Here is a 16,244-nt window from a genome sequence, read left to right as displayed (position 1 = left end):
TTCTTTTCAGAACAATTTCAGTCTTGAATTTGGTCCCATTCTGGCCTAAAGTAGTTTAGTTTAATGATGAGCCAAATGTTCTGTATAGGTGAAAGATCTGGACTGCAGGCAGGTCAATTCAACATCCAGACTCTTCTCTGAGGAAGCCATGCTCTTGTAATAACGGCTGTATGTGGTTTTACATTATTGTCCTGCTAAAATTCACAAGGTCTTCCCTGAAATAGGCGTTGCCTAGATGTTGCCTTTATCTTTATATACCTTTCAGTAGCTATAGTTTCTTGAGTGTAAACTGCTCGTACCATATGTACTTATGCTCACCCATACCATCACAGCTGGTGCATTTGAACTGAATGCTGATCACATGCGGGAAGGTCTCCTGGAGGACAGATTACCAACACAAATTTCAAATTTGGACACAATGGCACGTCAATGCCATGTTGGACACAATGGCAATGGCTTTCTGCTGTTTCTCTAATTCTGCTGTTTCTCTGCTGTTTCTCTAATTGTTGATGTTATGCTCTGTAGATGATGAGATTTGTAAAGCGTGTACTATTTGACATAGGGGATATTTTTTTAATTATTCCATGACATTTTATGCACATACATTTACAGCATTTATCAGACGCCCTTATCCAGAGCGACTTACAATCAGTAGTTACAGGGACAGTCCCCCCCTGGAGGGACTTAGGGTAAAGTGCCTTGCTCAGGGACACAATGGTAGTAAGTGGGATTCGAACCCGGGTTTTCTGGTTCATAGGCGAGTGTGTTACCCACTAGGCTACTAGCACCCTGCACATAAATTGGCTAGCTTTTGCCCTTATATAGATAATTGTGTTACAGACCTGATTCAGGGTTCTAGAGTGCAACCAATTTGGTAACACATGCGACCGAATTCCTCAATAATGCAACCATCTGGTGCGATCAGACTTTTGGGGTAAAAAAAAGATAATCCCAACAAGTGCATCTATAAAAGCCCAGCTTTCTTTGCATGTGGTACGAGTGCTAAACTACTAGCTGAGTAAGCAGTTTTAAAATAGTCACCAGAAGCTACCCTCCATGTCACCTCTTCAGCATTTTCGCATCTCTCTTGTGATAATTAAAGCGCATCACCCAATGATGGTGGTCGAGAATTGCACACAAAATGAACATTTATTAAATCAAATGTACAACATGCAAAAAACTTATATAACCCAAAACCAATTTACAAGCACCAAATCATACAACCATAAAGAATAGGTACTATGGTCAGAAGTTTGTGTTTGCTGACTGCTTTTGAAAAGCCAGAATCCAAAAACTATTGTGGCAGCAGATGCCGGCCAACATGAATGTATCAACATGTTCTGAGAATGTTCGGAGTCATTTATACCTATGCATCCATTTTTGTGCTAAACTAAATGCCACGCATCCCGAGTAATATGATCTAATGCATCTATAAAACACATTACATGCAGAGATAAATGTCCGATCTCACTGCTGCCTTTCAGCAAAAACGAAGCAGCAAACAGAGAATAAAGAGCTCTATATTAACCAGATTGTTAGTCAATCATTTACAAGTCAATATTGACTATAGGGACAACGTTTAAATATGAAGAAAAAAAACGGTTGTTGTTAAATGCCATGTTTCAGCATTTGTTATCTATGTTCTGTCGTGAATTAAATATTTGTTCATGTGATTTGAAAGGCTTTCAGCTTTCATTTTATTCTAATTTTAGAAACATCCCAACCTTTGCAGAACTTGGGATGTATATAAATCGTTTTTATGTGAAAGCCACACCACTCCAGCCCCTGTCCTGGTCCGGTCCTGGTCAGACTAGACCCTGGTCTGTCTTAAGGCAAGTTTGTTGTCATACTACAAAATACTACACATTTAACAATACTTCATGCTAAAAATATCTTTATAAATATCTGGAATAGTTTTACAGTAAATGTATTTATATTGTTATTTATGCACTAATTTCTTTATATATTTTTTTATTTGCTATGTTAATAGCAAAACCAAAGCTGAATTGTACACATCCTGAATAGTTCAAACATATCAAACAAGTGTGTTTGTGGTCCTCATTTTGTCATAAACAAATGTCTGTTTTTAAACCAATGACATAAAGCAAGCATGACAGACCATGTCTGCTACAGGGCTAATGTGGGTTAAGGAATATAAAGTGAAACTACTAGGCAAGACAGTAGAGACATCCGGAACATTTTAAAAGTTGGATAATAATGTTCCTAGAGGAGGTGGGGTTACACCACCCCCTGCTGGTCAGATACAGTCTGTCTGTGGGGTTTTCTGCAGGATCATGAGTGTGTGTGCTAGAGTAGACGGCAGACCTGTTCTTTTTGGAGTGCTCATCTCTGCCCTTCTTCACTCCGAATATCCTTGTGATCAGTGTACTGAAGAGAAGAGTGGAGGAGTTCCTCACCTGCAAAGACAAAAATTACAATTATATTATTTTAATTATACATTTATACATGGTTCTGCAATCCAGTTTATATTATGTTTGTGGTTGGTGAAATTTATTTTTTTTTTAATAAGAACAAATTTTTCTTACAATCTTGCAGCATGAGAGGCTGATATTTTAAGAGTTTATACTCACAACAGAGCAGTGTTATGGCTGGTTATGGCAGGTTGTAGAACATTGACTAGTACAGTAGGGCACAGACACAAGCTAGCTATATTAAATGTGCCTGCTGCTAACTCACAGCACTGATACAGACAGGACACCTGACCCTAAAAGAGCATTTAAAAATAAAACATTAAGAAATAATGTCCATGTGTTTCACTGGAGCAGTTGGGTAAAGCTGCTGCTAATATGGGCTGAACACTGGGGGAAAACAATGTCATGTGACCTTAAAAGTCATCTTTCATGTTTCAAAAGTTAAAGAAGAAAATAGGCAAGAGCCTTTGGTTTTGGGATTAATTCAGTGATTAAAAAATTTCAGGCAGCAATATTTAATATTCTTTTTTTAAACCATGTGGCAGAAAGTTTCAGATATGTAATTGTCCAACACATTATTAAAACTTGGAATGACAATGGAAGGATTATAGAGAGCAATCACCACAGCTGAAGCAATATGGTTTGAAAACATTTTTGAATGATTGTGATCAAGAACAAGGGAAGGGATGCCCCATCATACCCCCCCCATCAGTCTTATCATGTGGTGTTGCTGCATATAAAATTTCCCCTTCAATGGATTTTTTTTTCTTTCCTGATGATACATGCATATAAAAATCATATCACATACTTTTCACTCAAAGACTGGCCACCCCAGAATCCTGACCTTAACCCAATTGAAAATCTTTGGCTCTACTGAAGAAGACTTAACTAAGTGGTTCATCTCTTCCATTATTAACAATGTTCTCCAAATGTCAGGGATAATTTTTGGCTGAAAACTGATATAGTGAAGAGGGATGAAGGGACACGAGTGAGGAGAGGGCTATATCCGACAGGACCAAATGTAGAATGTGCCCCATCATGGTACATCCACAAATGATGCTCAGATCAAAGTGTGTCGCTTAGGGCAGCAGCCAGGTGGAAGTGGACGTGTGATTAGAATGAAAGGGAGTGCATGTCTCTGTGCACGCACAGCACAGACCTCCTGTCACTGCATCCTCTAGAAACCCAAATTTGAATCACTGCTCTATTACTGTTTAAACAAAGTAGAGAACAGGCTGCGTATAGAACACTGGGTTTAGTTTGGTATATAAAACCGACCTGAGATAAAACGACCACTTTGCCATGTCAAACACAAGAAGTTGGATTAAAAAGAACAGAATAAAACAGGAAAAAAAGACTAAGACAGGAGGAAAGCGGTCAGCATTGCTATGGAACTAAGAGATTTTCGCTTAAGTGCCACACAACAAAAAACTGAAAGTGTTAAGCGTCTTTAGTCTGTGTGAGTGGACTTAAAATGGATGGCTATACAAATGTTACATAACATATAAGGAGAGGTATTCTGACCTACTATACTGACACAAAAACACAACACTCCATTAACGTGTGCCTGTACTGTAGATGAGGGGTGATCACATGAATATCATAATCGATGCATTGTGATTCAGGCATCAATGCAGTGCAGATCATAATCGATCTGGTCTAAAAATTCTAGTTAAAAAGTAGTGCCGGTAGTGACCACGGCAGCCTGATCTGAGTACAGCACTGCTCCGAGTAGGAGTTCGAAATGAACGCCCTCTTTACGTTCACTTACAGCCCAAATCGGGGAGGTGAAACCAAGAACTGCGGCCTGGAGCCCCTCAGCCACAAAAGGAATGATGTTCTCCCCGAGACGCGTGTCTCGATATAGAGCTCTCAGGATGTTCAGAGCGTGGACCTGATGGTGAGAGAAACAGAGAGCAGAAGAGAGGAGAGGGTAGTTAATGAACAATGCATTCATCTATTAACTACAAGATTAGTTGGTTGGACAAATTCTATTGACAGTGAACGGAGTGCTTGTTAATGTGTCTGTTATGTACAACAGCCCAACACACAATATTACATTACACTTACAGCACTTATCAGACACCCTTATCCAGAGCGACTTACAATCAGTATTTACAGGGACAGTCCCCCCCTGGAGCAATTTAGGGTTAAGTGTCTTGCTCAGGGAGACAATGGTAGTAAGTGGGATTTGAACCTGGGTCTTCCAGTTCATAGGCGAGTGTGTTACCCACTGGGCTACTACCACCCTGCGGGATATTAAATATTCATACTACAAATAACAAACCTGGAAAGGGTTTTAATAATTGCATATGTGTGTGTATACCTGTGGTACAGCTCCTCCATCTCCGTCCATATTGTCCGTTTGCATCGCCAGTGCGGTCAGCTCTTTCATGGTCATCTTCAACAGGCTGCGGCTGGACGACTTGGGCTCAGAGGACACCAGTGCCTGAGCGTGGAGGGGCGTTCAGATGAATATACAGCAAATCAATGGAGAAACATCTGACAGATAAACCTGAATATGCCGAGACTGGGCCGCCAGTGTCAGACTACATCCTGCAGACAGCAGCAGGCCAGCAGCGAAGTGGAGCCAGTCCATGTTTAGAAAGAGAGGAACGGCACACTAGCTCTGCTTAAGATGAAATTAAATAAGGCACTGACAGCCACGCGATCGCCTTGGGGACGTCTAAAGCCCCTGTGACATGGCTTCCAGTAGGTCTGAATTAAGCGACTGCATTTTCAAGATGTCTCTGCAAGAACACGCACCTGTGCCAAACACACCAAACACGCTCTGCTTTACTGCTCTGTCTGACTCGCTCTCACCGTGGCGCTTGAGTCTGTACTCTTGGTCTGGGGAAAGCATCACCCTGGGCAGTTCATGGCCAGAAAAGAATAACCTGAGCTGCCACAGACTGTTTGGGATTTATATCGCTGTTGTCCTCATGTGGATGGTTTCAATATGGCAAGGGATCATGGGAGTCAAGGTACCAATGCTCTACAGTGAGCTCAAATTCATTACTTCACTATTAAGAAACCCAACTGATTAATCAGACTTCATTGAAGTATATGAGTTTCAACACTTTATTAGTGTAGGCCAGGCCCATATCTTCAAAAAATCTTTACATATTAATATACACACACACACACACACACCTGTATGTAGAAAGGAATTCCAGCGCTGCGCCGTGTAGCACACAGTTTGGATGAACGGTCACTGGAACGCACCTCACCTAGAACTTCCCTCAGCCAATGAGATGGCAGCTGCTGCAACTTCTGACTGCCACTCCTAATGCACACAAGCAGAGTCCACACACACACGTTACATGTGAAGACACATTACAGTTCCTTGGAGTGATGACATCAGAAATAAACTAGCACTTGGGAAAAAAAAAAACTGGAACAAAACACACTATTATATCTTATGAGATCTCATGTATCACTGCATGTTGTATCACAGCAGGGAATGGAGTACAGAAGCACACACACAGTGCTGAGGTCTGCTGTGACTGAGCTCATTGTTGTCACTGAAGTTTAAGACTTTAATCCCTCAGACACACTGAACAGCTACAGCTTAGTACTGTAGTTAACACACACACATGATATTCCAAATTCACACTCCAGACTACATACCACAAGTTCAGATCCCTAGATTTCATGAACACAGATTAACCTTAATGTTAAAGGCTCTTAAAGGAGTAGTCTGGAGAAAAAAAAACCTTCAAGTTCAAGAAGCCACAAAAGATGCAATGAGCATTTGAATTATGGGTGGTGTAATATATGTAACATATAGGTGGTGTAATTCTAATATATGGAAATGTTCAATATGTGATGAAGTAAATGACTATATCGTGACCATAGAGTATAAATCCTAACGTTTAATTATCAAAAGGAACAAACCATTCAATCTTAACCTAGTTCCTCAAATTGTTCTCTCTTCACAGCCATTTGTGATTCCTTTAGCTGATGTCTGTAGCCTGGGACTGGGACATTAGGAAGAGTCCCACTCAGGTATGAGGTGTTGCTGCCAAGGACAACACTGGAGTTAAATAGTGGACTCTTCCAGCCGAAGACGCGATGGGAGAGCCAGCAAGGCCTCACACATCCCATCAGCCATCTGTTCACCACTCATAAAGGCTACTCCCTAAAACACATGGAGAGTACAGCGCAAAGGCACAGTGTCTGTACACACACCCTCCTACAGAGACGCTTTTAAAATGCCCCCTAATGGTCCATTAAGATGTTAACATGTCCTGCTCCCCAACACAGACACACCGCAGACACATAAACACACATTCTCCATCCCGGGCTGCTCCTCACCTGCACAGCATGTCTGTGAGCCCCACAAATCCCACGTAGGCCAGTTCAAAAGCCCCGCGGTGCCGTGACTGTAACAGCTGCTCCCTGAAATACTGACCCACACCCTCCACCTGTGACACAGAGAGAGACAGAGAGAGAGAGAGAATTATTACAGCCGATTCACTGAGCAATGAGAATTAGGTGACTACAGTCATGTCTGCTGATAAAAATTACATGTAACTTGTGATGCAGGAGAGGCAAAAAGTGCTACCACACAGTTCTGAAGTGCCCCACTGTGGAGAGTACAGGGGAGGGATCGCCTTTACTCAAATCAGCTGGAAACAGCAAGCATAAAATGGACTAGAACATAGATCAACCATAGAAGAGTAGGACAAATTTGCAGATGAAATATCAACCACTGTACAGGACGAAGCTGGGGGAATTACATCAGCAGGAAGTCCGTCCATCGCATCGGTCACGGCCACAGGCTGAACTGGGCAGCGCCCTGTGGGGTGGTTATTTACAGCCGCGCCTGGTGTAGAGCCATTACAACACCACGGCTCCAGCCAGAAGTTTTTTTAGTTGTTGTTTCCTGTTTGCGAGTACCTCCTTTTTACCCCTTTCCTTCCTTCCCTTCCTCCCTCTCCCTCGGAGAGTTCACCACGTGCAGAGAAATTTCCCAACTTTTCCATTGCTGGCTAATTACACGGCCCGCCTAGTCACCCAAATAGCATCTCCTCCTCCCTGCTAAGCAACGTAGCTGCAAACAGGAGGAGCCAAGAATGGGAGACATAGAGGGGCCAGAACAGAAAGCAGAAGGAGAAGAGAAAAGGGCTAGAATATTCTAGATGTCCCTGGTGTCATCTTAGGTCAAGGAACTAATCCACTAACCAGCTGGGCCACAAAGGTGTAAATATGAACCCCACAAATCCCTACCACACACACACACACACACAAACACACATTAACAGCTCCTGGATAACAAATATTTCCATTTGTTATCACGGAGCAGTTAATGTGTATGTGTGGTTGGGATTTGTGGGGTTCATACTGGCGGATGGGGGTCTTACTGGCGGAATAAGAAGCTGGTTATATAGCTGATAGTAGAGGTTGTTAAGAACCATGAAACTGCTTGGGAAGGTTCTGTGGAGGTTCAGATTAGGACTGAGGTGAACTGAGGTTAGAGACGCCGGATGCTGGAGGCTTTATTGTGGGAGAAACGCCCTGCCACATGGCCTAACAGGAAATGGTCTGCCATGTTTAGACACTCGCCAGTCAACTGTGTGTGTGTGTCTCAAACACACAGTGTGAGATGAGGAAACTATGATGACAGAAATGGCTGATATCAACACAAAAAAAAAAATTCAGTAAGGTAAGTTTGTGGCTGCCCCCTATCTCACACAAAAGGGAAATAATAAACCTAATTCGAGTGTGTGTGTGTGTGTGTGTGTGTGTGTGTGAGTGTGAGTGAGTGAGTGAGTGAGTGAGTGAGTGAGTGAGTGAGTGAGTGAGTGAGTGAGTGAGTGAGTGAGTGAGTGAGTGAGTGAGTGAGTGAGTGAGTGAGTGAGTGAGAGAGAGAGAGAGAGAGAGAGAGAGAGAGAGAGAGAGAAGCCTCTGAATAATCCCACAAAAACCAGACAGATCAATCGTATTCAGCTCCAGCTTAAGCAAACATGTGAGAGGAGTGTGGCTCAAACCCTCCACCAAGCCACAGCTCTCTTTGGTGTTCGGTCACAATGAAACTGGCAGCTTGCACCATGACCCTGTCCCAAGACCATACAACCCTCCACCTGCACAACGCTAAGGGGCTCCAAGCCTGACACTCTCATCCCTGACACATGGGAGGTGGAATCATTTCCTTCAGCGTGCCTGGGTAACCCAGGAGAAGAGAAACATCTGACACAGAGCCGAGGCGACTCTAAACAGGACATTCAGGAAGGAATCAGTAAACGCTTTAAAATAAATATATACACACAGCCCAAACAGACACAACAAAAGTCATAAAACTCTTGCTGTTTGACACATACACCCACACACACACACACACACAAGAATGCAGACATCCCAAGGAGTTCTGAACATGTCAGTATCAGAATATACCCACCTCATTATAGACATCATATGGCTAATAATATGACTGATATTCTGATATATGCTGTTGTATGGCTATGGATTACAATGACAAAGATTGTGGTATGTTTGGACCTTTTCATTTTCATTTAACAATACATAGCTCTTCAAAATAGCCACCCTTTGCTCTGATAACTGCTTTGCACACTCTTGGCATTCTCTCGATGAGCTTCAAGATGTCGTCACGTGAAATGGTTTTCCAACATTTCTCAGAGGTGTTTAGCACTTGTTGGCCTTCACTCTGCAGTCCAGCTCACCCCAAACCATCTCGATTGGGTTCAGGTCCAGTGACTGTGGAGGCCAGGTCATCTGCCGCAGCACTCCATCACTCTCCTTCTTGGTCAAATAGCCTTACACAGCCTGGAGGTGTGTTTGGGGTCATTGTCCTTTTGAAAAATAAATGATCGTCCAACTAAAAGCAAACCGGATGGGACGGCATGTCTCTGCAGGATGCTTTGGTTGCCATGCTGGTTATGTGTGCCTTCAATCTTGAATAAATCCCCAACAGCAAAACACCCCCACACAATCACACCTCCTCCTCCATTCTTCACCAGCCATGTGGAATTCATCCATTCACCTTTTCTGCGTTTCACAAAGACACTGCGGTTGGAACCAAAGATCTCAAATTTGGACTCATCAGACCAAAGCACAGATTTCCTCTGGTCTAATGTCCATCCCTTGTATTTCTTGGCCCAAACAAATCTCTTCTGCTTGTTGCCCCTCCTTAGCATTGGTTTGCTGGCAGCTATTTGACCATGAAGGCCTGATTCGCGCAGTCTCCTCTTACCAGTTGTTCAAGAGATGGGTCTGCTGCTAGAACTAGGCATTTATCTGGTCTCTGCTGAGCGGCTGATAATTTGTGATTTCTGAGGCTGGTGACTCGGATGAACTTGTCTTCAGAAGCAGAGGTTACTCTTTGTTTTCCTTTCCTGGGTCGGTCCTCATTTGTGCCAGTTTCGTTGTAGCGCTTGAATGTTTTTGCGACTCCACTTCATTTCTTAAAGTAATGATGGCCACTCGTTTTTCTTTAATTAGCTGATTGGTTCTTGCCATAATATAAATTTTAACAGTTGTTCAATAGGGCTGTGTAGTAACCTGACCTCTGCACAACACAACTGATAGTCCCGACCCCATTGATAAAGCAAGAAATTCCACTAATTAACCCTGATAAGGTAGGGTGAAATCCAAGTGAAGTAAAAACCATTTCAGGTGACGACCTATTGAAGCTCATCGAGAGAATGCCAAGTGTGTGCAAAGCAGTAATCAGAGCAAAGGGTGGCTATTTTGAAGAAACTAGAACATAAAACATGTATTATATTCTAGTTATTACACCTTTTTTTGTTAACTCCACATGTGTTCATTCATAGTGAGAAGGCATCATTGATTTGGCCCTTACTGTATATGCCTACTGAACCAGAAGGCCACAGTGTCGCTCTGGATAAGGGCGTCTCGTAAATGATGTAAATGTAACAGTTTTTTAGTCATATTTTACACAGTTTTACACTAAATCACACATATCATAAATGAAAACATGAATACACACACATAAAATCTGAGTACTACGTTGTGGCTAACAAGCTGGAGGGGGCATGAGTGGGTGGGTGTGTGTGTTCATGCTTTCTGAAGAAAATGGGAGGAAGTGATTTGGAAAGAATGCAGAGAGAATGAAGGCAGAAGTCTTGTTAAACAGTGGGCTATTCTAAAATGAAAGCCTCTCCTGTTAACAAGGGTGGATGCTAATTGAAGACTACCGCAGCAAGGGGTCTCTGTCTTACACACACACACACACACACACACACACACACACACACACACACACAGTAAATACACCAGACTGATAATTGTCTGCTCATAACAAGCAGTGACTCACAACATGTGGACCAAGGAACACACACGCTCTGAGACATAATGTGTGTGTCTGTATGTTACTCACCTGCTCCTCTGTGATGAGCCCATTTTTGGTGGGAGAGTGTAAAGGGAAACTCTGACACACCTCTCCCAGCAACATGCACACTTCCTTCATGCTCCGCCAACAACACACCAAAACCATCTGAGCAGTGACTCGGTACCGTTCACCCCCTATAAGACACACACACCACACACCCAGAATAATACCATTACAAATATAGAAATAACCAGACCAGCTGAAACCTCTCCCAATATCCTCTGCAGGAATTGAGAAACACTGACCCCACCAGAGCAGAGTCAGTATTACATTCACCTGCATCTTACTGTTTATTATGTTTATGTATAGATTAGAAAAATACTGTTCACGTTTAATAATGATAAAAGTGGGTATATTGTATTAATGGGATCTTACCTCTTCTCTCCCCTGTGTGTGTTGGGCCAGACTGTTGATCCACTTTAACTGTGTTTGTGTCCAGTCGCCATGCACTAGTGAAGAAGTCATTGGTGTGGCGTGGCTGAATCTCGTGAAGGATATGTTGCAGTGCTGCGGACATATCTGTAATGAGAAAATGTGGTTTGTGCAAACATACACTGTTTGACTATTACAGGGTTCTTACACATTTTTACTAATACATTTCCATGACTTTTCAAGTCCTTTAAGTCAAATTTTCATGACTATACATGCTCTAAAATTTCTGTGCAAATGTGTGGGGGGAAAAAAAAAGTAAATCTTGGCAAAATATTGGTAAACTAAACTTATGACAACCCTGAAAAGCTTAACTTAAACGACAGTGTTTCTTCTTCCAAGTTCGTGCAAGTAAAATAGACCCCATCAATGGACCCCAGGGGCTGTGGTGGCCTAGTGGTTAAGGAAGCAGCCCAGTAATCAGGAGGTTGCCGGTTCGAATCCCGATCCACCAAGGTGACACTGAGTAAAGTAATGTCTCCACACACTGCTCCCCGGGCACCTGTCATGGCTGCCCACTGCTCACTCAGGGTGATGGTTTACATTTCGTTGTGTGCACCGTGTGCTGTGTGTGTGTGTGTGTGTGTGTGTGTGTGTGTGTGAGTGTGTTTCACAATGACAATCATTTCACTTTCAGGTCACTTCCGGTATAGATCATTAGCTATAATTTAAATGACTAAAAAGAAAGCAATGTGATGTGGTTCATTACATAAAGCCATCAAAGATACTGTACACCTGCACTAGTTTTAAACGCTGTAGTTGTAAACATAGAAACGGGAACTTGGTACTTCATTATACATTCATGTGTCAATCAGAAGTACTGTTCTAGAACTTTATATCTTCATTTCATATTCCAAAAAAATCAAGGCATGGAAAAATCTCTTTTCAAATTCCATGAATTAATGACCATAGGAACCCTACTATAATCATCCCAAACACACACCAGAGTCAGCATCCATAGGGATGAGTCCCTCGGGGGAGGAGCTCTGCACCACTGGTGCCACCACATCAGACATCCTGTAGCACACAGGGATCAGCTCTGATACCACACCCTGCCACTGACTGGTCAGGACCAGGGACCTGCACATAATAAACCAACACGTCATTCATTCAGAAATGCATAGAGTGAGAGAGAGAGAGTGTGTGTGTGTGTGTGTGTGTGTGTGTACCGACTGTGTATCCAGCTGCTGTAGGGCTACTGTGATGCAGTGTAATCGGCCATATAGGGGACATGCAGCTGCAGCCTGCAGAAGTGACAACTCAGCCTTAATCACCTCATCCCTCAAACACTTCATCAGAACCTGGACCACTGAAACACAAATCATAAAGGCAACCCAATGTAGATTTAACACTTGCAGATTTAACACTGCTTCAGCACTCAGGCAGAAGCAAAATATGCTCGCTATTAAATTAAAACTTTACAAGAACGCTACTTTGTGTGAATGCCTACATGCAAGGGTATTCATTTCCAGTGCGGAAGGCTCATCAGAAGCCTGTGGATCTCTGGTCGGAAGCAGCTGGAATGGGATGCAGTGTAGTAAAGCCTTCTGGAAGTGTGGCTGGTGCAGCAGCAGGTTTAATATGTGGGCTGCAGTCACACTGTCAAATGGCCTGGTGCTGGTGCTGAGGTCGAGGGCCACCTTGAGGAGGGACTGCAGCCGGTCCGAATCCTGTGTTGACAAAGCCAGGACATATTCTCACAGAGGCAGATCATTTAAGAACCACCTTCCTGGCTTTCCAACTGAATGTTTCATAGTTAAATCTTCCTTTCACCCCTCCTACTTCCCTTATGTCCTTCTGTCAGGTGTGTCTCTCCACTTCCCGTATTTTTCATTTCAGATTGAAAACAATAATTATAAATTTCTGAAGCAATTAGCCTAAATATCAGAAAAATCTGGGATTTTGGTTTCACAAATCAAGACCTAAAATGTTCATGACTCACAGGATGAACTATTTTTAAGAGCAAATGCACTTCTCTCTGAAATTAAATGGCATTTGTCCATTTGCACTCATGACGACACATTACTGCAAATATAAAAGTCCAAAGAAGAACAAAAATCATGTTCATTACGTGCAAACTTGGACATTCTCCCCTCACACAAAAACACACACACACACACACACACCACACATTCCACTGAGCACTAGTCTCACCCGCAGATGGACAACAGGAGTAGGGAGTCTCCTGAGCAGGGTGGAGGCCAGCTGCTTCACTTCCAGGAAGTTACTGGTCAGACAATGCAGAACAGCCTCGGCATGATCCTCACTCACATGCTCACCCAGCACAAAGAGGTCTGGAGCTGACACAAGACAAAAAAAACAGACTCAACACATTTTAAACCTTGATACATTTCAAGTTCTGTGTTCTACATAATCCTTGCTGGGTATTTAGTTCAACAAAACTAGGACATCAACCCTGACACATTTATGTTTATGTATATTCAGTTGCTAAAGCACCAAATATTGGCAGACAGAATATTCACATGTGGTCAGTCACCATCTGCAATGAAAAAAGCAAACAGCTCTGGTACCGGTAGAGAATGTGAAGAGGTCCGAAACCAGGACCAAGAGTTGCAGGGCCAACAGGCATGTAGAAAAGGCAGAACCCGGCACAAGGGCCTGGAACAATGTTTCAGAAAACCACCAGAGGAACTCCTAAAACACACACAAAGAGCATGAGGTCCTCAAAATGATCTAAGAAGCAGAGACAATTCATAGGACAGAAATTATATTTCCAAAAATGGACCTACGCGCGCGCACACACACATTTTCCTGTCACGAAAGGACTGTACCTTATACATGTGCAGTGTTTGTTGGTCTCTATCTCTCTGCCCCAGGTCCCTCTCCTGTCCCACTCTCTTCTGCAGCAGCTGAGCACTATCCTTTAACCTACACAACAGCTACACACAGAGACAAACCATTCAATCAGATTGCAGCTACTAACTGATTCAATAGAGATTAGATTTTTTTCCACACCTTCTTTAGAAGGCCAACAGTCTGCTGCCGGACACCTGGAGATTGGCTGTTGAGGTTTCTGGGCAGGAAGTGTCGAGTCAGATCCATTTCCTGCCAGGAGACTGTCTCTGTGCTCCGGTGGCTCTCACACACCAAGCCCAGAGTGTCCATACGTACCTGAACACACACACAGATATACATTGAGGTCAAACACACTGAATCACAGTTTCAGAGGTCGAGTTCGTCCTGCTTCACCCTGGCACCAGCATTCCCACCTGGTCGTGTTTGTGCACCAGCGCATGCCGGAGCAGAGGAAGTGGCACCAGCGCCCACAGACTCTCCTCCATTGGCTGAAGGACCCCCTGGGCACGTGCTGCCCGCATGCACGTCATCAGAGCCCCTACTGTTCCACGACTGCCTTGTGCCCCTAGACCCCAAACCCCCCCCCCAAAAAGGAAGTGTGTAAAATACCTGTGAAGTCCAGTATTTTCACCAGAAGGGCTTTAAAAGGTCAGGGGTAAGTAGCCTTAAGGAGTCTTGTCACTTCAAATAAATGTACAGAAGTAATTTCTCTCATTTAGGCAAGAAATATCTAGACAAAAACAATATTAATGCATGTTTTTTTTCATGTATTCGATGGACCATTTAATTTGGTTGTATTTAGTTTATTTTCATGAAATGTGTGTGTGTATCCAAATGTCTTCACCTTCAGCACAGCTGGCCTTTTCCTGCAATGCTCTCACCATGTGGCCCAGGCTGGCTGGATTGCAACGCAGTAGTCTAGGCAGGAAGTAGTCCATGATATAGGTGGTCTGTTCCAGCTTGGCCTGACACAGCACCTCCATCAGGGGGCGCACCCACGTCTGATGCCACGTCTCCATCCAACGTTCCTCGGTTCCCTCACCTGCACTCAGCTGGGTCTTATGGCTCACAAACAGCTTCTCCAGCAGCTCACCAGCATATGGTGCCAGGGTCTGATCTCCCATGAGGCCTAGCAGTCGTGATGGCAGTCCCGCATCCAGCGCTAGGAGGTACTGAGCACCAAGCTGCTCAACAAGACACGCCAGAGAGCCATACTTCCCCCGCATATGCCACTCCAGTTCAAGAAGGCTACAAGCGAGACTGGTGATGTAGGGGTCAGTGGAGGAATCTGCAGGAGGATCCATAGAGGCCTGGTGGAGCAGGAGAAGGTTCCGGAAGAGGGATCGTGTTTGGTGCCTTACACCATCCAGAGGGTGGTCCCAGTGGGCATAGACATGCTCCAGCAAGCGTCTGGGCAGAGTGGCACCCCCCCGAACTGCACCTCTAAGAAGAGGGGGACAATTCTCCCCCTGCAGACAGTCTAAAGAAGCTCCACTCCACAGCATGAAAACACGGGCCACCACCATCGCAGTGCTGGACTCCTTTACACTGAACACAGCAAAGCACATAATCACCAAGGCCCCATTAATAAAAGCACAATTATCAGGTTATAAATTAGATGTTTTTTCCAGGAAGGACATCACACCTGGTGTCCAGGGACAACAGCACCTCTGGGATCAGCAGCAGCAGTTCCTCACAGTCATGGCCAACAGTCCTGCCCCTCCAGCTGAGCATGGCCAGGGCACCATGGCACAAATACAGAGCCGAGGTCGGCAGCCTACCAGTCTGGAGGAGCACTGCACAGCTGTGACTCAACCACAAGGGGGCACAGTCATCTTCCTCCACAGAGCAGCGCAGCAGACGCGATACCTGCACGCACAAGCAATTCACAGGTCCACAAGTTTTACATACCCGAAATACAGGAAATAGTGTTCAAGTGCAATCCTTCACAACAGAAATTAAATTTAAAGATTTAGTGATTGGAACACATTAACTATCTCTACGGCCTGAAGATCCCAGTTTTAAATAAATAACCTGCACACTGATGATAATGGTGCTACAATAATGGTAAAAGCAAACCAGAGGCTGAGGTGGGCGGGTCTTTACACACACACACACACACACACACACACAGGAGAGACACAGCAATGGAGAGTTGAAAAAGTAGCATTTTTACAGTGGAAATACAGACATGA

At 43.8% G+C, this 16,244-nt stretch overlaps 1 protein-coding gene across 3 annotated transcripts in view; it reads right to left on the bottom strand.

Annotated features, from left to right (window-relative positions):
- thada (THADA armadillo repeat containing) overlaps window positions 1–16,244 on the bottom strand; it is a 52,681-nt gene that overhangs the window by 33,148 nt on the left and 3,289 nt on the right. For all 3 annotated transcript variants that reach the window (XR_003750498.1, XM_028988504.1, XM_028988506.1), the window contains exons 10-26: window positions 15,695–15,918; window positions 14,894–15,597; window positions 14,463–14,614; window positions 14,209–14,364; window positions 14,025–14,132; window positions 13,764–13,887; window positions 13,387–13,532; window positions 12,683–12,902; window positions 12,406–12,541; window positions 12,176–12,312; window positions 11,179–11,322; window positions 10,792–10,937; window positions 6,750–6,859; window positions 5,586–5,718; window positions 4,759–4,881; window positions 4,204–4,326; window positions 2,326–2,417 (exon numbers count right to left, since the gene is read on the bottom strand). Coding sequence is in view for 2 of the 3 variants with exons in the window: in XM_028988504.1 (XP_028844337.1) it covers window positions 2,326–2,417; window positions 4,204–4,326; window positions 4,759–4,881; window positions 5,586–5,718; window positions 6,750–6,859; window positions 10,792–10,937; window positions 11,179–11,322; window positions 12,176–12,312; window positions 12,406–12,541; window positions 12,683–12,902; window positions 13,387–13,532; window positions 13,764–13,887; window positions 14,025–14,132; window positions 14,209–14,364; window positions 14,463–14,614; window positions 14,894–15,597; window positions 15,695–15,918 (2,978 nt within the window). In the remaining variant the exon portion in view is untranslated. The remainder of the gene's footprint in view (window positions 1–2,325; window positions 2,418–4,203; window positions 4,327–4,758; window positions 4,882–5,585; window positions 5,719–6,749; window positions 6,860–10,791; window positions 10,938–11,178; window positions 11,323–12,175; window positions 12,313–12,405; window positions 12,542–12,682; window positions 12,903–13,386; window positions 13,533–13,763; window positions 13,888–14,024; window positions 14,133–14,208; window positions 14,365–14,462; window positions 14,615–14,893; window positions 15,598–15,694; window positions 15,919–16,244) is intronic.

The sequence above is a fragment of the Denticeps clupeoides genome, chromosome 8, assembly GCF_900700375.1.
Source record: "Denticeps clupeoides chromosome 8, fDenClu1.1, whole genome shotgun sequence".
NCBI classification, from domain to species: Eukaryota; Metazoa; Chordata; class Actinopteri; order Clupeiformes; family Denticipitidae; genus Denticeps; species Denticeps clupeoides.
This window is presented reverse-complemented; position numbering and strand designations above follow the sequence as displayed.